At 40.7% G+C, this 20,540-nt stretch overlaps 1 protein-coding gene across 5 annotated transcripts in view; it reads right to left on the minus strand.

Moving 5' to 3' along the window:
- Nucleotides 1-20,540, minus strand: part of TBL1XR1 (TBL1X/Y related 1) — a 135,136-nt gene that overhangs the window by 15,572 nt on the left and 99,024 nt on the right. For 2 of the 5 annotated variants that reach the window (XM_074298228.1, XM_074298227.1), the window contains 5 exons: nt 14,922-15,024; nt 5,402-5,547; nt 2,774-2,999; nt 1,529-1,661; nt 1,157-1,298 (listed from right to left, as the gene is read on the minus strand). In XM_074298228.1, the coding sequence (XP_074154329.1) occupies nt 1,157-1,298; nt 1,529-1,661; nt 2,774-2,999; nt 5,402-5,547; nt 14,922-14,979 (705 nt within the window). In that variant the 5' untranslated portion in view covers nt 14,980-15,024. Of the gene's footprint in view, nt 1-1,156; nt 1,299-1,528; nt 1,662-2,773; nt 3,000-5,401; nt 5,548-14,921; nt 15,025-20,540 lie in introns of those variants that run through there. The other 3 variants (XM_074298229.1, XR_012487689.1, XR_012487688.1) reach the window with 3 other exon arrangements.

The raw sequence follows: 20,540 nt of genomic DNA on the forward strand, positions 1-20,540 counted from the left end.
CCGAGTAAGCTCAGGGAGAGAAAAGGCAGCAGCGACAGCTCTCAGGTCTCAGGAGGCCCTTCTCCAACTAGTGCCAAGGAACGAGGGCACTTTGGACTCCAAGAGGTCAGTTCGCTTTCAAGGCTGGCCTGGGCACTGTAAGCCACTCCATGCCATGTATTCAGGAAAACCAGTTGTTTGTGTCTATAAACACTAGAGTGAACAGGAGGGCAGACCTAGAGCTCAAAGGACCCTCCAAGGTTATCCAATGCAAAAGCTCATTTGAGAAACAAGGAAACGGAAACCCAGGCCCAATAAGGGAGCTGCAAGTGTAAGTGACGGGCTTGGCCAGAGGGGAGCATTCTCCCCACGTGTTTCTGCCTTCCAGTCCCTTTCCTGGACATCTCCCTAACAGGCTTCATTTCCATCACACACAAAAACCAAACTCCACCATCTTGTCAAACTCAGGTCAGGATAACGCTACTATTGTTAAGAGCAGGCGTCTGTCCTTTCTGAGGTGGATCTAAACATATAACCAGAGATACACTTTGACACGAGGCTCCAGCCTCAGTCTGTATATTCCTGCATTTCTGAACAGTTGGTGGACTGACTAGTGAAATGCTTCAGGATCACAGCCTAAAAAGCTGCTCGTTCTACAGAATCCGTTTTAAAGCAGACATCCACCTAGAATGGGCTCAGGGGGATGCTGAAGAAATGGTGTCCCGGATTTCCGGACCAGGGCCATCTGTCTGGAAAGTCTGGAAAGTTCCTCTCTCCTCCCAGCCTGTCGGAGCTGACACAGGGTAAAGATAAACACAGCAGTGTGTGAAAATCTACACACGACAGACTTCCAACCACGCCAGTGTCTAACAGGCCCTAACCAGGAATAAACAGTTCAAAAAGAAGGGCCCGATAAGGAAGCTCCGACTCTCCCATGAAACGTTTTCCTTCTCACTGTTCTAAATGGACACAGCCAGCACTGCTTAGCTCATAGAAGATAACTTTGACTGGGGCAAGGACACTCAGTCCATGGGACCCCTCATTTTGCCAAGAACCTAATCCAATAACCCGTGGCTGGAGCATCAGGATACTCTGAGGAAGCCCTGGGGAGGAGACCCTTAGGGAGGAGTCCCCGGGGAGGAGGCAGGCCTACATGGGACGGGGGCCAGGCACTCACATTCCAATCAAGGGAGGTCACATCTTTGTTGCTGGGCACATCTTGCCCACCTTCCCTGATGCAATGGCGGAGGACTAGCTGGGTCGAGCCGCTCGTGCTGTTCTCGCTCAGATTCCATATTCTTGCTGTTGAGTCACCAGATCTAGGGAATCAGGAAAAAATGGTTTATCATCCCCATCAAGTTACAGTGCAACATTTACAAACTAGGAAGGGCTAGAAAAAGAGTGAACAGTAAATGTTTCATTCCAAAAGAGTCTCTGCACTCTGAAAAAACGACACACTAGAAGACTCCAGCAATATTTTGGACCGAAGTCATAAATTCATAAAGTTCTTAAGCATGACCCATACTTTGCTTCATTGTGAGAGACCTACCCTGAGGCTAGGAGATCACTAACAGGATTCCAGGCGCAGATGAACACTTCTGACTCATGACCCCGTAATACCACAGCTTTGTTTGGGGGAATTTCAACATCTCCATCTACCTCCATCATATCTGTGTGGTTATCTGCAAGAAAGAAAAATGTTTATACAAAAGTTGTAAAAGCACAAATAAAAGTGTTTTGATCTAAAAATTAGCAACATGTACCACGTATCCAGAACCTGTTTGTTCTTAAAGAATAAAAGTTAGGAAATTCTGTGATTTTTGCCAAAAAATACACTAAATATAATCAAGCAGGTATGCTTGATGATAAAATGGGATATTTTTCCCCTTTGTCTTTATATTCTTTACACACAGAAGGTACTTAATAAATAGTTGTTGAATTGAAGAGAATTGAATATTATAAATATATGAGTATAATGTTACCCATCTAAAAAAGGTTTTGAGCTGGATTTTTTAATCTGCTTTTTTAGGATATACTGACAATTACTGGCGAATAATAATAATAAAAAAAGTTTGTCACATTTAAGACTAGCAAAAACAATTTTAATATTTCAAATATTGGAGTTGGATAAGCTAGACAGAGCTAGTAGAGATAGGGACACTTTACCCCAACATGGCTGACCAAAAGAAGATACATCTCCTGAGTGAAATATAATCCATGCCAATACCATGCTTTGTTTCTGCCAGTAGGGGTTGCTGATATATCATTCTTTCAGTGTGTTGGGAGAAACAGCTAGGTTATATTTAGAGCTTCCTAAGGTGTTTTTTGTTTTTTTGAACTTAGAAATAAAAAAAAAAATTAAATTTAAAAAAAAAAAAAAAAAAAAAAAGGAGCTAAGAATTTAAGTCAGGAAAGATAATTTTCCCTTTTAAAAATAAGCCAAAGTGATAACCCCCTAACTAATAATGCTCTGGCAAGATAATAAACTACTAGGTAACAAGCAAAATAATGGCAGAAAAACAAAGGCCCTTGCCCAAACTGCAATGTACTCAGTCATGCGACAGTTAGTTTAGAAGCTGACACAGGCGCTAAGTGGAAAAGCACCTCCTGCCAGAATTAAACAGCTATCTGAGGACATTTCCAAATCTTTAAAACGACGGAAAGAAATATTGATTATAGTATGTTTATTTACACCAACTGGCCCACACACAAATTTCACTGAAGCTCGAGATGGGATGCCATCTCAAACTCCCTGCTGGGCTCCCCATCAGTCCGAGCCTGTGTCTCAGCTTACTTGCTATACTATGGGCTCCGTTTTCTTCTCCATTTGCAGTATTTTCTCCGTTTTTTGCTGAGCCCTGCTGATTGGTTGTGGTGGGGGTGGCGGCAGCGGCAGCTGCCGCCTGTTGTTGGGCAAGTTTATCTCTGTACGCTTGCTGTCTGGTCTGTACCACGTCGGGCATCACGGCATCAATCAGTGACAAAGACTCTATAGGTCGTCCATCAAACAAGGTACCATCCTAAGTTTGAAAAGTCAGAGAAAGAAAAATAAAAGGAACAGGAAACGATCAATTGTTCTTAGACTTTGGACATTTGAACATTTTAGAACTGAAAACTGGCCAAAGCAAATCCATGTGGATGCTGATCTCTGTTGTACAAGAGGAAGGAAAAGGAAAGACACTTACATATGAAATGCCTACTATGGGCAGGCACTAAACTGCATACCTAAAAGGGATCCAAAGACAAAAGTTGGACAGTTCCTACCCTCAAGGAGCTTCCCTTCTATAAAAACCCACACTGACAATGTGCCACTTCAACTTTTTAGAAAAGAGAAGCTAGGAACTCTATTCTTGTTTCTAAAAATCAAGAGTCAGGGGCCAATATAAGAAACACGTCTGTGGCTGGCTATCCAAGGGAGGCTCTCAGGGGCATTGGGTCCAATGCCCGAATTTTTAAAGGAAAGAAACTGAGCCTTAAAGGGCTTAGGGGACTAGTTCAAGGTCAACTTCAAGAGTTAATGGAAGATCTGGGAGCCAAACTGAGGTATTTTTCCAGTTCTAAATACAGCACTCATTCCACCAAGTTTTATTTATGACTCATTTAAAATTGTTTAGTATTGTTTAGTAAGTAAAATAAAATAGGTGCAATCTGACCTCAGACTGTTCCTAGCTTTGTGACCCTGGACAAGTTACTTCACCCTATATGCCTGTTTTTTCTTCTGTAAAATGAGCTGGAGAAGGAAATGCCAAACCTCTCCAGTACTTCTGTCAAGAAAACCCCAAATGGGGTCACAAGGAGTCAGACTCAATTGAACATCAATGACAATTAAAAAAAAAAAAAGAAAAATACCATCAAGGCATTTCAACAGGCATGATTATAGAATAATGACACCTCAGCACAGAAATAAATAAATAAAAGCAAGCCATAGATACACACTATAATGTCAAGTTGAGTCTGGCCAAAATGCTTTTTTAGGATGATTCACTAAAATCAGAGAATATCATACCAGAAGTACATTATCTAGTGTGGGAGTTTTTAACTTGAGTTCTGTAAATGTACTTTTAAAAAATGTCTTTATAGCTATTTAAATATATTTGATTTCCTTTGTAATCCTATGTATTTTACCTCAGTCATTTAAAAATATGCTTCCAGAGGGGCCATAGGCTTCTGACTGTATCAAAGAAGTCTATGTTTTGAAAAAAGGTTAAGAATTCCAGATCTGGGGTAAAGAAACTATTGCTTCAATGGTTAGGAAGTTTTCCTGATAGGAATCCTACTCTCTTGACTCCTAAATTCCAGTATGTTTTTTAAAGCTCAATGGAATTTTTATAAAACGCCAAACTTGAAGAGTTCATTCATTTCATCCATTTCCTTGTGATTACATATAGACACCTGGGTTTGTTTGATAAATACTATCTGGGTCCTATAAAAGCAAGCCACTTCCTTATTAAAGGGTTTTTCAGCTACAGAAATAGTACCAGGTTAATTAGCTCAGAAAGTCTCCTTACTTAGTGAAATTCCTCTAATCTATCTACTAGAAAGAATACTTTTGGCAGTAAACAACAATAACAACAAAAAAAACAACATGGGTTGTCTTATTCTAAAAATATTTGGAGAAACAAAACTGTTTTAAATCCAATCTCTGCAATAATAATGATGTATTTAATTTCACAACACCCAGGTGCTATTGAGGAAATGCTCTTGCTAGAGAAGCCTACAGAGTAAATCAACTCTGTGTCTGAGAGAAAGGCAAGAATATAAAGGACTAACTTAAATCTGTGGTTCTCTAATAAATCAGCTAACCCACAGTCTAACTATTCCAAGAAAAATTTCTCTTCAAATGAATGGTCAATTCTTTAAAAGGAAAAAAATCCAAGCATTATTCAAGTACAAAAATATACGATGAGGAGATGGATCATGTATTTAACAAACATTTGGAAAATGGAAATTGTACAGACAAGTTGTGCTAGATGGTGGGCCTTCACAGGACTTAGAATCTAAGAGTGATTAGATAAGCAAAAAGGATATTTCAGACTACAGTTACTTAAGTACACGCAAGGGTTAGGAAACAAACTGCTATGTGAGATCAAAGGGGGCAGCAGGTAAGCTTTTACAGAGGAAGAAACAGGTGATTCTGGTAACAATTTAATAGAAGATTTACCGATTTAGGAAATAGACCGACCCAAGTCCAGGGCACCCAGCCAGGGAGGGGCTTTGGGGTAGGGGAGTTTAAGGGGGGGGAGGTCTCCCCATCAGGCTGACAACTTTCCAAGGATGGACAGACCACCACACCCCCGGGGAGGGGTCAGCACAAGTGTGGTAAATAAGGAAGTAAATCAATCAGAAGCTGGAATGGTTTTTTTAAATGGCACTTGAGTGGAATATAGAAAAGAGTCATTTTATGGAAAGAAAGCCACCATACCTCATTAATACTGACTTCTGCCTCTACATACTGCAGGCCTTTCTGGATGATAGAAATCAGAGCAGCAGGTGGAACCAGGGCACCATTGATATTAGACTGGCTGATATGGCTTTCTATACCAAAGGTAAATGCTGAATGAGAAAACCCTAAAGATAAGAAAAGAGCCATAAGAATATATTTCCTAACAGGCAGCATAACAAATGACAGTATATATATATATATATATTAAAAAATCATAACATTTTTAAATAAACTATTGAGGTGAATAATAATTATAAAACACCACAGGAACTTACATTCCTAATATTAGTAACTCCAATCATACACCTCTCCCTGAGATTAAATTTTTTGATGAAGGATATGTAAAATGTCATTTCAATATGGTCACCTTTACAATTCCATCCTCCATTGTTTTTAAAGGCTTTATATCTTTGTGATATTTATATTATATGTAGTTACATATCTTCAAGTTTTATATAAGTTGAAAGGTCTTGAACTAATACGAGTTAGGCATTAATGAAAAGAGAAAAATTACAGAATTTACTGCTAAAAGGGAATTGGCAATTATCTATTACAAATGTTTCATTTCACAGATGACAACTGAGGCTAGAGGACCTTCACTGCCTTGCTCAAAGTTTCACTGAGCTTATTATTCATGGCAGAGTAAAACATTAACTTTTTTTCTTCCATATAAACTATAAAATCTAGTTGAGACAATCAATGAGTACTTATTCTTATGCTAATTATGAAATAAAAGGTTTGCTAAAAACAACTTATTCGCATAAAACAGGAACTGCTACTTCTTAAGAATGAAGGAAAACTCTTTTTAAGCTCTTAGAAAACCATTCTCTATGCAAACGAAACGCTCAACAACAAATGTGCTAATTACAAAATAAGTCTTGCTTATAAGATTATCTAGGGTCTAAAAATAGAGTAAGAGAGCCCAAGTGAGCAAGGAAAATCCAGGCTCTCTCTATTCATCAGCGTTAAGATTCAGTCTCATTCAACATAGACTTACTGACTGCTTTTTGCCAAGTATAGTGGGGCTCCATGGCACAGGTCTTGCCTGCCATAAGCACACAAAGTCCAGAGCAGGGCAAGGCCGGACTTAAGAAACAAATAACTACAACATGAAGCACAATGTTCTAAGAATGCCCTAGCATATCACTTTACTTCCTTTTAAGTGAAATTTAGGCTTTTCAAATCTATGTATATTTAATTACTTGTTTATTATGCATCAAAAGGGCCCATACGTACACATCTGAAACTAAAATCAGGTTAATTCAGTTAAAAAGAAGTCAGAGAATATATTATACTTTATGTAAGACACTTATTATTTTAAAAATACAAGTAAATATATGCCTCACAAAGGATTATATGAATGTTTCCTTAGTTCAGGATTTAACCCTTTGAGCTCTCTTCAATTTAGTCTATTCCAATTTTTAAATATACAAAGAATCTTACTCTCCTTGATAAGTCACCAATGTTCACTAACAGAGCCAATTAAGAAGAATTAAATGTTTGTATTTTTCATCTGTTTCTTATGCACCATTTAGTCAGCGATATTTTTACCCATGCTCCAATGCCCCTCTTTGACCTTCAGCCCATTCTGATTCCTTAAGCAGTTCTCTCTCTCTTTCTGTGGCCATCATGATAAACATCAGGGCAAATGACAACGGCTAAGACCACATTTGTGGCTCATAGAAGGGAATTCAGTGCATGGAGAGAAGATTTCAGCTCAGCTGTTTTTTCCCTTTTCACAAGAATGGCTGAGGATCTCTGCCAAAAGGCAGCAGCCTCCAAATATTTGGGGTAGAGCCCTGCTTTTCAAATTCCCTAAGTCTTGAGATCTGTGTAGTGAGAAGAGAGGGGGAAGAAAGGAATGAAGATCTGGGTCTTGGATAGAATAGAGAAAGAAGCTATTAATGTCAGCTGAAATTGCCTCCCCATTGCAAGAGTCCTGGCAAATCATAAAGAGAACACCAGGGCAGTGAGCAGCAGTCATTGCCTCTGGGGGAAAACAAAAATATTGTTACTCTTACAGAGTCCCTTTTCTAGTCCCCTTGTATTCTTAATGATAAGAGGAGTACCTGCATCAGTTGATGCCATCAAAACAGAGTTTTTCTTCTCAATTAAGTCCAGGGACTAAGAAGCAAGCCAGCTTCACAAGTGGCAAAAGGAAGCTTGATAAATGACTCAAGTGGTGGTCAAAGCCCCCTCTCACAATTGTCAATGCACATTCCTCTTCAACTTACTTTGTGCATTGTGTAAAGAGGAATGATAAGATTTAGTAAAAGACTAGTGAGCTAAGGAGTCAAGGATCGGAATACGGCTGTGACCCATGGTGACTGGAAAGCTGATGGTACTCCTAGCACCAATGTGGAAGTTTATTGTAGGGAGAGTTTTGGAGAAAGAGGAGTTTTAGACATGTGGAACTTAAAATATTTCTGAGACATCCAGTTTTATTTTAAAATAGACAATTGATGAGGTGGGACTGAAGCTCAGAAGACATCTAGAGCCGGACATATAGATCCGGGAGGCATCTGCACAGAGGTGACTATGGAATCCATGGAAGTGCTAAGTTATCAAGACAAAGTGTAATTCAGAGAAAAGGCCCCTTCTGAATTTCCCATGTCTGGGATTCATAGCCAGCACATCTCTACCTCAGAGTCCCTCTCTAAGACTCAAGCTCCAACTTGTTAAGTCTTTTCTCACTCTCTTGATTGGTACTGCCCTCTCTCCCACTCATTTGTATTGCCTGCCTTTGTTTAGTCTGTATCTACACACACACACACACACACACACACACACACACACACACACACACACACACACACACACACACACACAGAGACACAGAAATGTTAACTTATTTGAGAGTAATAGTCATTTCTTTCTTTGTAGTTATAGTCACAGAGCAAATGTGATGAATTCATTGGCTTGACTTTTCTCTTAATCTTGATATAGTCTTATCAGTCCAACTTTCTATGGATTTCAATTGTCTCTGTCTCATATGCATTGTCAAACACCAATCCTCCACAATTTTCATTATCCTCTCCCTCCATTCAAAAGTCACTCACATGGGCCTGAAAGATGTCACACAACCACAATCATTAGAGCCCACTTTAAATTTATACTACCTATTCTCATTTGGGTCAACCACACTACAAGGAAATTCTTTATTCTCCTCTACAACAGTTTCAAAACCTCAGTTCCCAATCTTCCCTTTCTTTCGCACTCAGGGAATCTCACCTTCTATTCTGCTGAGAAAAGCCACCCTTCCTCTTTGAAGCTCCCCACTTCTCCCCTACTTTTTATCTCAACATCCCTTCACATCATCTCACTAACCCATTCTAGTCTCCTTTACTCCAATCTAATAAAGTCAATATTACTATTTGTATTCTTAGTCCTGCAAACTACCACCATCAAGCAAGCACTCCCCTAACCTTTAGCATCTCTCGCTCTCCAATCTTCCCTCTTAATTACCTACAAAAATGGCTAGCTTTTCCTCCTCCTTACACTTTCATTTGCTCCTATTATTCCCTCATGGTATCCACACTCTATCTCCCTCTCCTCTTTTCACGCATAAATTCCTAGAAAAAGCTATTTACTAACCTTGCATATCTTCTCTTTTTCTTCTTAAACCCTTGCAATCTGGCACCTAACATCACGCAACTGAGTGAAACTGCTCTCAAGTTACCTGATCTCTTAATTGCCAAATCCAATATCCTTTTCTCAGATCTCATCCTTCTTGACCTCTCAACAGCATCTGATATTGCTGATCACCTCCTAGATTCTTTCTCCTTTAGGTTTTAAAAATGCTGCACTCTCTTGGTACTTCTATTTGTCGGGTAGACTCTTCTCAGTACCTTTTGTTATATAATCATCGAGGTCCCAAACCCTCTCTATGTGTGAGAGTGCCCAAGGCTAGGTTCTGTCCATCTGTTGTCAGTGGGTGGGCCTTAGAGTACAGAGGACCCAAATCCCTCTCTTCCCTTTCTTGCACCATTCCTGGCTCTCTGAACACATCCTTCTAGATATGTGGGAGACACAAAACATTAACTGCACCCCCACACACACACCTGGGCTCATTATCTACCTCCTGTGGCCGAATCATCAGTTTGTCAGTTCCAAGGCTACCCCAGCTCTCACCCCTTTCTCTATTCAGGCCTTCTGGCCCATGTCACCATCAGACTCCAACCTTCCAGGGAACTTGCGTCATCATCAAGATTCAGGAAGGCTCCAGCATCATGGGCCCTCCTCCTGCTGACTCAGGACCCTTATGGAGGCTCCCCTAGGTTCGCCACAGTAAATCCAGTGAACACATCTTTTGAAAACCAAAGCTCTGCACAGCGGCAGCTCGCATTTCTCTTTTCCTCAACCATTCCTGTTGATGTTTAAGTTCATAATAAGAAAGGCAGAAAACAATATCCAGCTTCCTTCAGAGCTCAGCTCAAGAACCACTTTCTACAGGGTGCTGTCCTGACCCCTTCCTTAGATCTCCTTTGTATCTATGGGGGACCTGCGTATGTTCCTGTTCTCCTGGTTTTCTATCTTTACAGCCTCCCAGAGGCCTGGGGATACAGAAGGTGCTTAACAAACCCCTGACTGACTCAACTCTCTGGCTCACAATGCTCCTCACTGAAGAGGCTACCAGCAGCGCAGGGCTATGGATGTTGGTTTTTGAAGGCCCTGCCTATGACTTCTCGTGATCTCTGCATGAGAAGCCAAAGGCTGGTGCGGGGTCGCTGCGAGTCATTTTCTGAAACAATAGTTTTCCCTTAGTTCCTTGGCTCCATGCATAATAGCTCTTTAAATAAAACTGCCTGACACTAATTTTGAAGCCTTCTATGACTACATCACTAAATTCTACACGTTGATTCAGCCTCCGATGCTCACGGAGCCTTGTCACTTCACAACTTTAAAGCCTAAAAAGCTATGTTGATGTCAGGCAGGCCGACAGCTGAGCTCTCTCCACCCCAGCTCTGAGCAGCTGCACAAAGCTCCACTACAGGCAGTTAAGCTTGACCTAGCCTGCTGCTAAAATCAGCTTTTACTGGTCTAGGGTGGGAAAAGCAATGGTGATCTCAGTCCATGAGCAGCTGCATAAATAAAAATCGGAGGAAGCTGTGTTGCCTATTCCTTGCAGCTGCTGAGAATAGAAACTTAACATAGGCTGCCTAGTTGACCTATACATTAGGTTAACTTATACCCAGTAATATATGGCATCCTTGCACGTAGATCCAGGGATCTACATAAGGCAACGTTGTACACATCAGAACCTAAGGGACTACCGTTCTGAAATATAATGCAAAAATTATTATAGTTCTCTTACTAAGAAGGCCAAAGTGGGTTCTCAACTTTGGCCACATCAAGAAATGTTTTCTCAAACTCATTTAGTGTTTAATGACTAGAACACTTCACTTCCCAACTGTCAAGGATATTGGGGAAAGGTGGGGGTGCTACATCAGCTCATGTAATAGCCAGTTTAAGATAGGTATAATTACATCTTAAAGATTTTTTTTTTTAATGTCAAATAGTTCAAATATAATATCTGGAGATAGGAAAGGAGGAAGGGAGGGAGGGAGGGAAGAAGGAAGGAGGGAAGGGAGGAGAGAAGGAGAGAGAAAGGGAGGGAACCTAGCAATGGCCAAATACAAAAGCATCAGTGATAACTGAAAAATGAAAGGAAAAGGTTATGACCAATTATTAGGATTCTCTCATGGTTATATAACCCATGGTTCCTAACCACAATTGTAACCCAAGAACAATTCCTTGAACTTCAATGACTAAAAAAAAGATGGTTTTGAATGGCTAGGAAAACCAATTTCAAAGGCAATTATTACAATAGATCATGTGAGAAGAAAGGATGAAAAAAAGTTTTAGTTAGATAAAAATACAGTTAATTCTACTGAAGAAAATTGATAATATGAATGTGCAATGTTTTTCTATATGTGTATTCATATCTATACATTAAAAAGTAATTTTTCAGTCTGTAGCCTCAACAGATTAATTCTTCAAGTCCCAGTAAAAGCACAAAATAAGGTTTACCCTAACTTAATACAGGTCACAAACAAAAACAATTTGAGGAGCCGCACTCCTTGTAGAGATATGATATTTATATTACCCTGTTGGGGGGCAGCTAGGTGGCGCAGTGGATAGAGCACCAGCCTTGAAGTCAGAAGGACCCGAGTTCGAATCTGGTCTCAGACACTTAACACGTCCTAGCTGTGTGACCCTGGGCAAGTCACTTAACCCCAGCCTCAGGAAAAAGTAAAAATATAAAATAAAATAAAACAAAATAAAATAAAATAAAATAAAATAAAATATTACCCTGTTGGGTTAATAAGGCACTTTTCTAGCAACTCCATGAGTTAGCCATCAGTGGCGAAATATATAAAGAAAGCAATAGTTAAGGATTCTTTCCACTGGATTGGGAATATAGTTATTTAAATGGCAGAAAAGGGTGGGAGGGGAGGCAGTAAAAGAGAGAAATAGCAAGTTCATAACATGTTAAGAGTCTAAAAGAGAATCTTGAGAGAGAAAGGGAAAAAAAAGAATTTGAAGATATGCTCCTCTAGTGCTTTTGTATCTGTATATTCCACTAGTTAATGTAAAACTTTAAAGAAGAAAGAAAGAGAAAGAGGAAGAGGAAAAGGAAAAGAAAAATATACCACCATAAGCAATGGTAAGAGAGCTTAAGAGCTTTCAGTCCTTAAATTCTGAGCCTTGGGAAGGAGCCATTATTGCTACTCCAAACTTTCAATAATAAAGTCCACACTACCTGTTGATAAGAGTATAATAGTAACTAAATTAATAAGTTTTTTTTTTCTTTCTTTGTTCTTTATAACCTTTAATCCGTTGCTCCAGAAGAAAGGATTGGTAAAATAACCAATTTCACTATACACATAGGGCCAGCAATGTGTAGCCATGTTTTATTATTAATACATGTAAATTTACCACAAAGTTACCATTTTCTCTATACAATTTGATGACCCACACCTACAACAACTGCTCTCAGGGAAGTAAGTTGTTCTGAGTTATGGTAATTGTGTAATCAATACATATCGGGTCTCCAAAAAGCAAAAACGAAATCCAAACTATTAAAAAACAGAAACAGAAAACACAGGATCGCCTGCTCCCTGAAACAGGAAGTAGACTATCGGAATAAGAGCTGATGGGAGAAGATGGAAAGGTAGCCACCGAGTAAACCTGCCCACAATCGACAGTCAAGTCTCCTGCAGGGATGGCTCAAGAGCTAAATGTCAGCCTTGTCCAAAGTTCCGCCCTACAGCTCTCTCTGCCATTTTTCTAGCCATTCTCATAACCAAACCCCAAGCCCAGACTTCTTCAACAAAGACTTGCGTCAATACTGCGTGTCCACCAGCCATGTCTAACGCTCTCGTCTCTCATCTTCTCAAACAAGGAACAGATTAGGTGGCAGTCGCTGGCCCTATGAGTAGTAGACTACATTTCTACAAAAATAATGGCTGACAAAGCCTATTACCTCATAGGGGGAAAACGTCGTAACAGATTGTTTTGTCCTCAACCAAGGGTTTGATAACAAATCACTTATGTTAAGGTGAAAGCACAGAATAGACAATCAACTTAAATAACAAATCAATTCATTCTATGATACAGTGCCTTCGTTAACTAAAACGGAGGAATACTAACCAATGACAAAACTGTAATAACAAATCTACACAGAAAGCTCTCATCTTCTCCATTATTCCTGTCCCATTCCCCACTTTTTCAAACTACAGCTAGTTAGGAGGAGAAGGAATACTCTCAGCAGAGTCACGGAATGCAAAAATTTCTTACACTCTGCCATCTTAAAGATGTTGGGGGAGGGAGGTCTAAGTCTAATGAACAAATCTAACAAGTAAATCTCCTGATGTCTGTTGTGCTGCGAACTCCCTGGGGGCAGCCAGAACCATGAGTTATCGTTCCGTACTGGATAGCAGGAAGTCTGCCCCGTTAGCCCCGGCAGGCCTGCCCTGCATCCTGCTGCTATTGCTACAGGGCGCACCTGCCTTCAGAATTCATGGAACTTAACTTCCAGGCTGGGCTCCCTCATTAAGCTGTTGCTTTGCAATCAAAAAGCCTCCAAGCTGTGACATGACCAGTGACTCAACTCTAAGGCTCACATGCACAGAACCTATTGTTACCCAAGAAGAGTAAACCTCATCCCCAGAAGCCCCACGCAGAGATATATGTCTTTGAATCTTAAGTTTTTCTCACACTCACCAGCCACTCAGGAAACTTTAGGCTCAAATCAGGTATGAATAATCATTTCCCTAATAAGCTAGAACTACACTTAGAGAAACGGCCTATTTGAAACACCGTGGCCACTTTAACCAAGACACTTTTTTGGGAACAACCTTTGGAGACAATGGGGGCTACAGAAAAATAGAAAATAAGAAACATGAGATGAGAAAATGAAAATGGGGTGGAAGGGGTAAGGTGAGGATGGGAGAGGAGGGGGGAGAAGAGAGGGAATGTACTATGGAGCTGCTTATTTGCTTAAAGGCGGTGATGTCACTCATTCCCCTGGCCCCACAAGTTTTACTTTCCCTGCACTTCCACTACATTACCCTAAAACTGAAAAGGTTTATCTTGTTACAGATGGCTTGACACAGGACTACACTACTTAAAAGTAAATACCACAAAAAGTTCTGGGTCATATTTCTTAAAACTCCAACTTTTAGTTTTGGAGTTTAGCTTTAGGGCTGCTAGGATGCACCCTCAATGCACAGCCTGAATCTTCTCCATTATCCTTGCCCTATGTGATTGGTTCTTAGAGCGTCCCTCCCTTATTGCCGCAGTCTTTCTGGACTGCGAGCCTCAGGAGAACTTACTTGCACATTATGTGCTAGAGGTCAGAGTACCCCAGGGGCCCAGAGATTCCGGACACTTGGCAGATGAGGATTCTAGGGGCAGATCCTGAATCCAAAGCCAAGCTCCTCTGACCCCTGATCCAGCCCTCTCGCTGCCTGATATCTGCATACATCTCTATGGAAACACACAGAGCCTACATTCCTCCACCCTTCAGGCTTGATGATTTAATCCAGCAGGCTAACACGAAAAAATGCTGGCAGGTAATTAGCCGCCTCGGCATGCTGACCCCGCACACCTAGGGCCCGATTCGTTCCCATTCTTCTCAAAAGGCAGCTGAGGATTCTGAATAAGGATGGCCAAACTCTGGAGAACAGCAGCAGCTTTATGGGGAACACGCAGCTAATAACTGCTCCCAATTGGATCAAAATCATAGAAGTCATCTTTAAACTGGGAAAGCCAAAGCTTTTGTGATAAATATACACCTGAGATGATTCCAATATATTTGAAAGAGTCAGAGAGTTAAACCATGCAGTAGTACATAGGCTAAAAATAAATGGCAGTCCATTTATTAAAGAAACATAGAAAGTTGAACAATTTGGACTGGTACAGACGTCAAATGTATGAAAGATGGTTGAGAATATTAAAGGAATTTGCGGCCTATTTATTCCATTGAAGTACTCACCTGACTCTTGCAAGTATCTATATACCAAGAAGTTGACCTCATCACTGCTTATACTCATCTTTATTCCCACTTAAACCATGAGGTCACAACACAGGATATAACCCTAAAAATAAAACAAAGTAAATTATTTTCTCAATTATTTTAAAACAATGTAAGAAATGATGAAAAAAAAAAAAACTGTTCTAATGTAATTGATATAAAGTGAAGGTTATCTAATGTGTTAACAAATGCTAATAAACAAAGTAACTTTAGAAAATTATTTCAGAAATGACATAACGCAAGCTTTGCTCATTTACCACCTCTCTTTCCCCCTCCTCCCCCAAGACCAGTGAAAGGCAAATGGAGTTGCTAATGTAGACCAAAAATTTCAAATGTTTCCCAAAAGGACATCTGGAGACCCTTCCAGGATTTGACTTGTTCAACTGCTGGGTTTCCTCAGCAAAGATACTGGAGTGGTTTGGCCTTTTCTTCTCCAGTGGATCATGCAAATAGAGGTTTAAGTAATTTGACCAGAGTCACACAACAGCTAGTAAGGGTCTCAGGCTACATTTGAACTCAGGTCTTCCTGACATCAGTACAGAACCTAAATGATATGGGGAAATGAACTTTTTCCCTTATTAGCAAGATGTCATGAATTAATTTAATTAATTAAGAGTAATTAAAACACACTAGTCTTGTATTTCATGAAAATATAAGTAAAACCATTTAAATATGACAAAGAACTCCATTAAATCATCCTTACTCACACTGAAGAATCATTTAAGACATGTGTCCTCGAGTGCATATAGAAAAACTAGCTTAATATTCCCCTCCTCCCACACCGAGAGCTCCTGATACTCCCTTCCTCTCTTTGTGAATGAATTCAACAAAAGTTTAAAAACTCTTAGAGTGAATGGTAAAATCAAATGGTCTTGGCACAGTCACATTTATATACTTTAGCAGAACTCATCCATGTCTCAGAAACACTAAAAGAATTAACAATGGATGGAAAATGTAATAAATTAACAGATATGAGAGAGTTCTTCAAACTAGAACAATTCAATTATACTTTCCCAGGCACACTGCTATGGATCAAAACTTGTCATCAAGAAACATTTACTTAACCATATACATTCATAAAAGAAAAGGGTATGTTTATTTTTCACACGGGGTGGTAGAATTCAGCAGTCTGTATGTACTTTGATGGTGGTGATGATCATGATGATGATGATGGAGATCTGCAAAAAGCTTTACAAGTAGCATTATATTTGATCCTCACAACAATCATGAGAGCTATTAGTATCCCTGTTTTACAGAAGAAGAAACTGAGGCAGACACAGGGAAAGGGACTTGCTCAGCTAGTGTCTGAGACCCAATTTAAACTCAGATCTTCCTGACTGCAGGACTCTAACCACTGTCCCATCTTGCATCTTTAGACTACAGATTCAATTGCACACTGAGATTATGAGCCCAGAAGCACATTTAAATCTAAGTAAACTCAGTGCATCACAAAACTTAACAGAGGGACTTATTTGGGCCCGGACTCCAAGGCTAAAAGTCAAACTCTGGCCACCAACCTGCCTGCTCTCCAGCGGCCTGCAGGAGCTCCGGTTGTCAGCTCAAGGGCTGCTCTAATGCTCCTTCCCAGCCTTCACCCCCATCCCCATCCCACCCCAGAACAGCTATCTAAGAAAAGTAATCAGGCCATAATATCCCAGCCTGGTCTCTTCTGGGTGGAAATCGGTACTTACAATGGAGAAGAAAACAAAATATGGCTGATAACGCAGACACACAAGAAAGATTTTTTTAAATGCCAAATTGAGAAAATTTTTAATTTTCTCTAAGAGGCAAAGGAAGCCAATTAAAGGCTTGTGAAAGGAGAAATGCGAGCATCAAAGCTGTATTTTAGGATGACTGACATGAGAATGGAATGTTTTAGAGGGAACAGAAGCAGAAACCTCCTGGGAACACTGAAAAGAGATCTGGCAGAGCAGGAGTGCTGACCTTCAAATCAAGGAGATAAAGAGTTCAAATCCTACCTCAGACCAGGGCTGTGTGTGTAAGATTGGACAAATCACCTACCTTTTCTGAACTCAGTTTTTTTACTAAATGGGAATTGATTCGAGATGTTTTCCTGGGAGAATCTATAAGTCAATTAGGAAACTTAAAGGGAAAGTTGATGGGTCTAATTTTGGATCTGCTCCATTTGAAATGTAGATGAGACTTCCAGTAAAGATGGAAAGCAGATGATGAGTGGTTAGGAACTGGAGAGATTAAAGCCGGACATATCAATCTGGCAGTCAACTGCATATTGGAGATTACTACAGAAGAGAAGCTGGAATGAGACCACCAGCATACACACAGTCAAGTTAAGGGGCTTCAATGGGAAGCTGTAATAAACAGTGATAGTCGCTAGCATGTATACAGTACTTGAAGGCAGAGAAAGTAACAGGTTCACAGACATTAAGCCACTGGCCTAAGGTCACAAAGCTAGGAGGTGTTTGAGGAAGGATTTGAACTCGGGTTTTCGAGACACTAAATCCACCCAGCTACCGAGCTCCATGGAAGCAGAGAAATGTACAAAGGATGATGAGATTGAAGCCAGGTGGGACCTGATGGGCCATCAAGTCTAAGCCCATCCTTGCCAGCTGAAGACCCCTGCTGACTTAGCAGGGCAGGTCAGGGTCACAGCCCCTGGGCTTTCCATCACACCACATCTAGTATGTCTTCCAAAAAGAACCAAGATTTTTAAAGGATAAAGTCTTAAAGCAATACACACCAGAGGATTCGAAAGAATATACAAAAATTAGACTTGGTCCTTTCTTCACTCCCTTCTCAAAAGGGTCAAAGACTCTCTTCAGCTTCACTGTCCTATCTTCCACTGAGGGAGACAACAAGCTAAACGAATCAATATGGTGGGTCTCTACCTCAAATGATAATTATATTCCCCGACATCATTTCAGACTCTTTGCTCCTTATCTCAACCATCTTACTGCTTCCCACAAGCATTTCATCTTGGGCATTCCCTGACATAATGATAAACAATTTTGTTCTCAACTTGGAAACTGATTGGTGAAGCATTAAACTGACTGTTAGGGATACAACAATGAATAAGGCAGATTCTAGTCCTCTACAGGTTTCATTCTTAATGTATTCATGGGAAAAGTTTTTCTTTGAGGTTACTTTACTCATTTGTAAATGAGGTCAGCTGTTTATGGAGTTCCCTGCCAATTCTAAATACTATAAATCAATGACTCTCCTCAACATCCCAGAGAACACAGTAATACCTATTAAGCTTTTTGCGGGAACGTTAGAAATAATCACATGTTCAAAGATGATACTGAGCAAGTTGCACAGATCCCAAACGAACCAAGCACGATCAATTAGTATACATTCAAGGCTTAGCAAGTGGATCATATCACGAAGGTCACTATGGGAAAGTGAAAAATATAACTTCTCATGAAAAAAGATCAGATGCTACAAAACCTTAATGAGTTTTTCATCTAGTCCCGCTTTAATTTGATTAGACAAAGACAAAGACCCATTCTACGTCTTTATAGCCTCACCATCCTGATCTGGTTTATTTATATACTACTTCCCCCACACCAAGTTATAATCTTATCAAAACATACTATTTTTTAATAATTCGTTCCTTATCTTACAAAAACAATTTGGTCCAAAAGCACTTTGAATGGCCGTTTGAGGGATTTACAACACAGCTGGAGTTCAATTGTTGAAGCTTCAATTTTTTAAATCCCTAAGCTACCTGTTTCAAAATTTCATCGCAAAAGTATTAGCCAAACCCTAGGAGGTAAGAATGTATTAAAGCGTTCGAAATAACTATCCGAACTTACAAACAGCATGCACAAATGGAATGAAACTCTTAATAACAATAATTTCAATTCCTTGGTCCCCAAAGCCAGGGGTCTCCAATTAGCTGATTGCAAAGCTATCCACACCTGAAGTTGCCAATCAACTGCAAAATCCTGTTGTCTTAACACTTTTATAATTGTAAACTCAGTAACTGGCACATACCAGATGCCTGATGAAAGCTTGTTAAATGACTACTACTCACAATATCCTCATGAGGAAGGAACCCCGATATTATTATCCCCATTTAACGGATGAAAAAAACTAGTTCCTGGAAAGTACAGAAACTTATAGCAGTAAGTGACCCATGTCATTCTCCCACTCAACACAAGCAATGGGTCTCTATTGCCTGCAGGAGCAAATACAAGATGCTATTAGTTCTTCAGAGTCCATCAAACCTAGCCTCCTCCCACCTTCCCAGGTTCCTTAAACCTTATTCCCTGATCTAGAGACACTGGCCTCCTGGTCATTCCACAAACAAATCTCCTATTTTCCCAACTCTTGTGTCTTTGCCCTGGCTGTGGCCCATGCCTAGAATGCCCTCCCTCCTGGCTCCCCCTGGCTTTGTCCAACCTCCCTGAACTCGAGGGCCTTTCTCTCTGTTGATTATTTCCATTGGGTGCTATAGATATCTTCTTTGTCCATACTTTTTGCACACTGCCTCACCCATTAGACAGTGTCCTCCTTCAGAGAAAGACCCTTTCTTCATCTTCCCAACACTTAGCAAAGGGCCTGGCACATAGGAGATGCTTAATAAATGTTACTGACTGACCCTGACAAACACCTCAGAGACTCCTCCTCTCTGCTCCATCCGCACCATCCCAATTCAGCCTGCCTGAGCTACTGCAGGGACTCCAAACCAACTTCCCCAACAAAAGCCTGCTGCCTCCAGTGGCTTCCTAGGACCAGATTACATATTATTCGCCTGCCCCACACACTAGGGTCCAACCAGAACGTCTTGCTTGCCCTTTCTCCCACACACAACTTCCCTTCTGGGGCCTTCCTGGCTCCTCCTCCTGCCCCCCCCTTCTCCCTAGACATCCTTCCAGTGTAGTACCCAGCCAATAGCCTTAGGCCATTTCACCAATTCTTAGGGTTTACCGTCAGAATCCTTACAAGGTGCTCAATTGGTACTTAACAATTCTCCAGTTCAGAGTTTACACCTTTAAAGGAGTTTGCTCATTGGTTCTGTAAGGAGTTCCCACAAGCCCATTCTCTGGGAGGACATAAGGAGCCAACATTGAGTGGGGAAGTCACTCTGGAGTCAGTCAAGGGGAGAACTTCAGGGAGGCTGGAGGAGAAAGCCAAGGCTGCCTCCGGAAGCTCCCCAAGAAAACGATTCACGACTTAGAGAAACAGAACATCATAGTTTACCCCCCAAAATAAAAGAAATAAAGTCAAGAACGATCTGTGAAAGTTGCACAGGGGCGGATTTTGGCTTCTCCACACAAGTTTATCCCTGGAGCTAGAAGGCTCAGAGGTCAGGGCTCATCTTTCTGACCCCTCCTCTCAGACACAAGCACAAGAGCTTGGGGAGCCTAAGAAACTGGTCCCAGGGACAGGGACACGCCCCAGCTTGGCTGGGAGTTCGGGTTCCATATCTAGCAGGGTCTCCATAACTAGATCTAAGCTGTTCAAAAGCCTAGGAACCAGGCAACAGGCCTTCCTTGGAGGGCTTTAAAGGAGGACAGGCTCCATGGGTTTACTTTAGACCAACTGGCCTGGTTTCCAGGTTTCTTCTAACTTCTCAAAGTTTATGAATCTGGGATT

This window comes from Sminthopsis crassicaudata, chromosome 3 (assembly GCF_048593235.1).
Source record: "Sminthopsis crassicaudata isolate SCR6 chromosome 3, ASM4859323v1, whole genome shotgun sequence".
NCBI classification, from domain to species: Eukaryota; Metazoa; Chordata; class Mammalia; order Dasyuromorphia; family Dasyuridae; genus Sminthopsis; species Sminthopsis crassicaudata.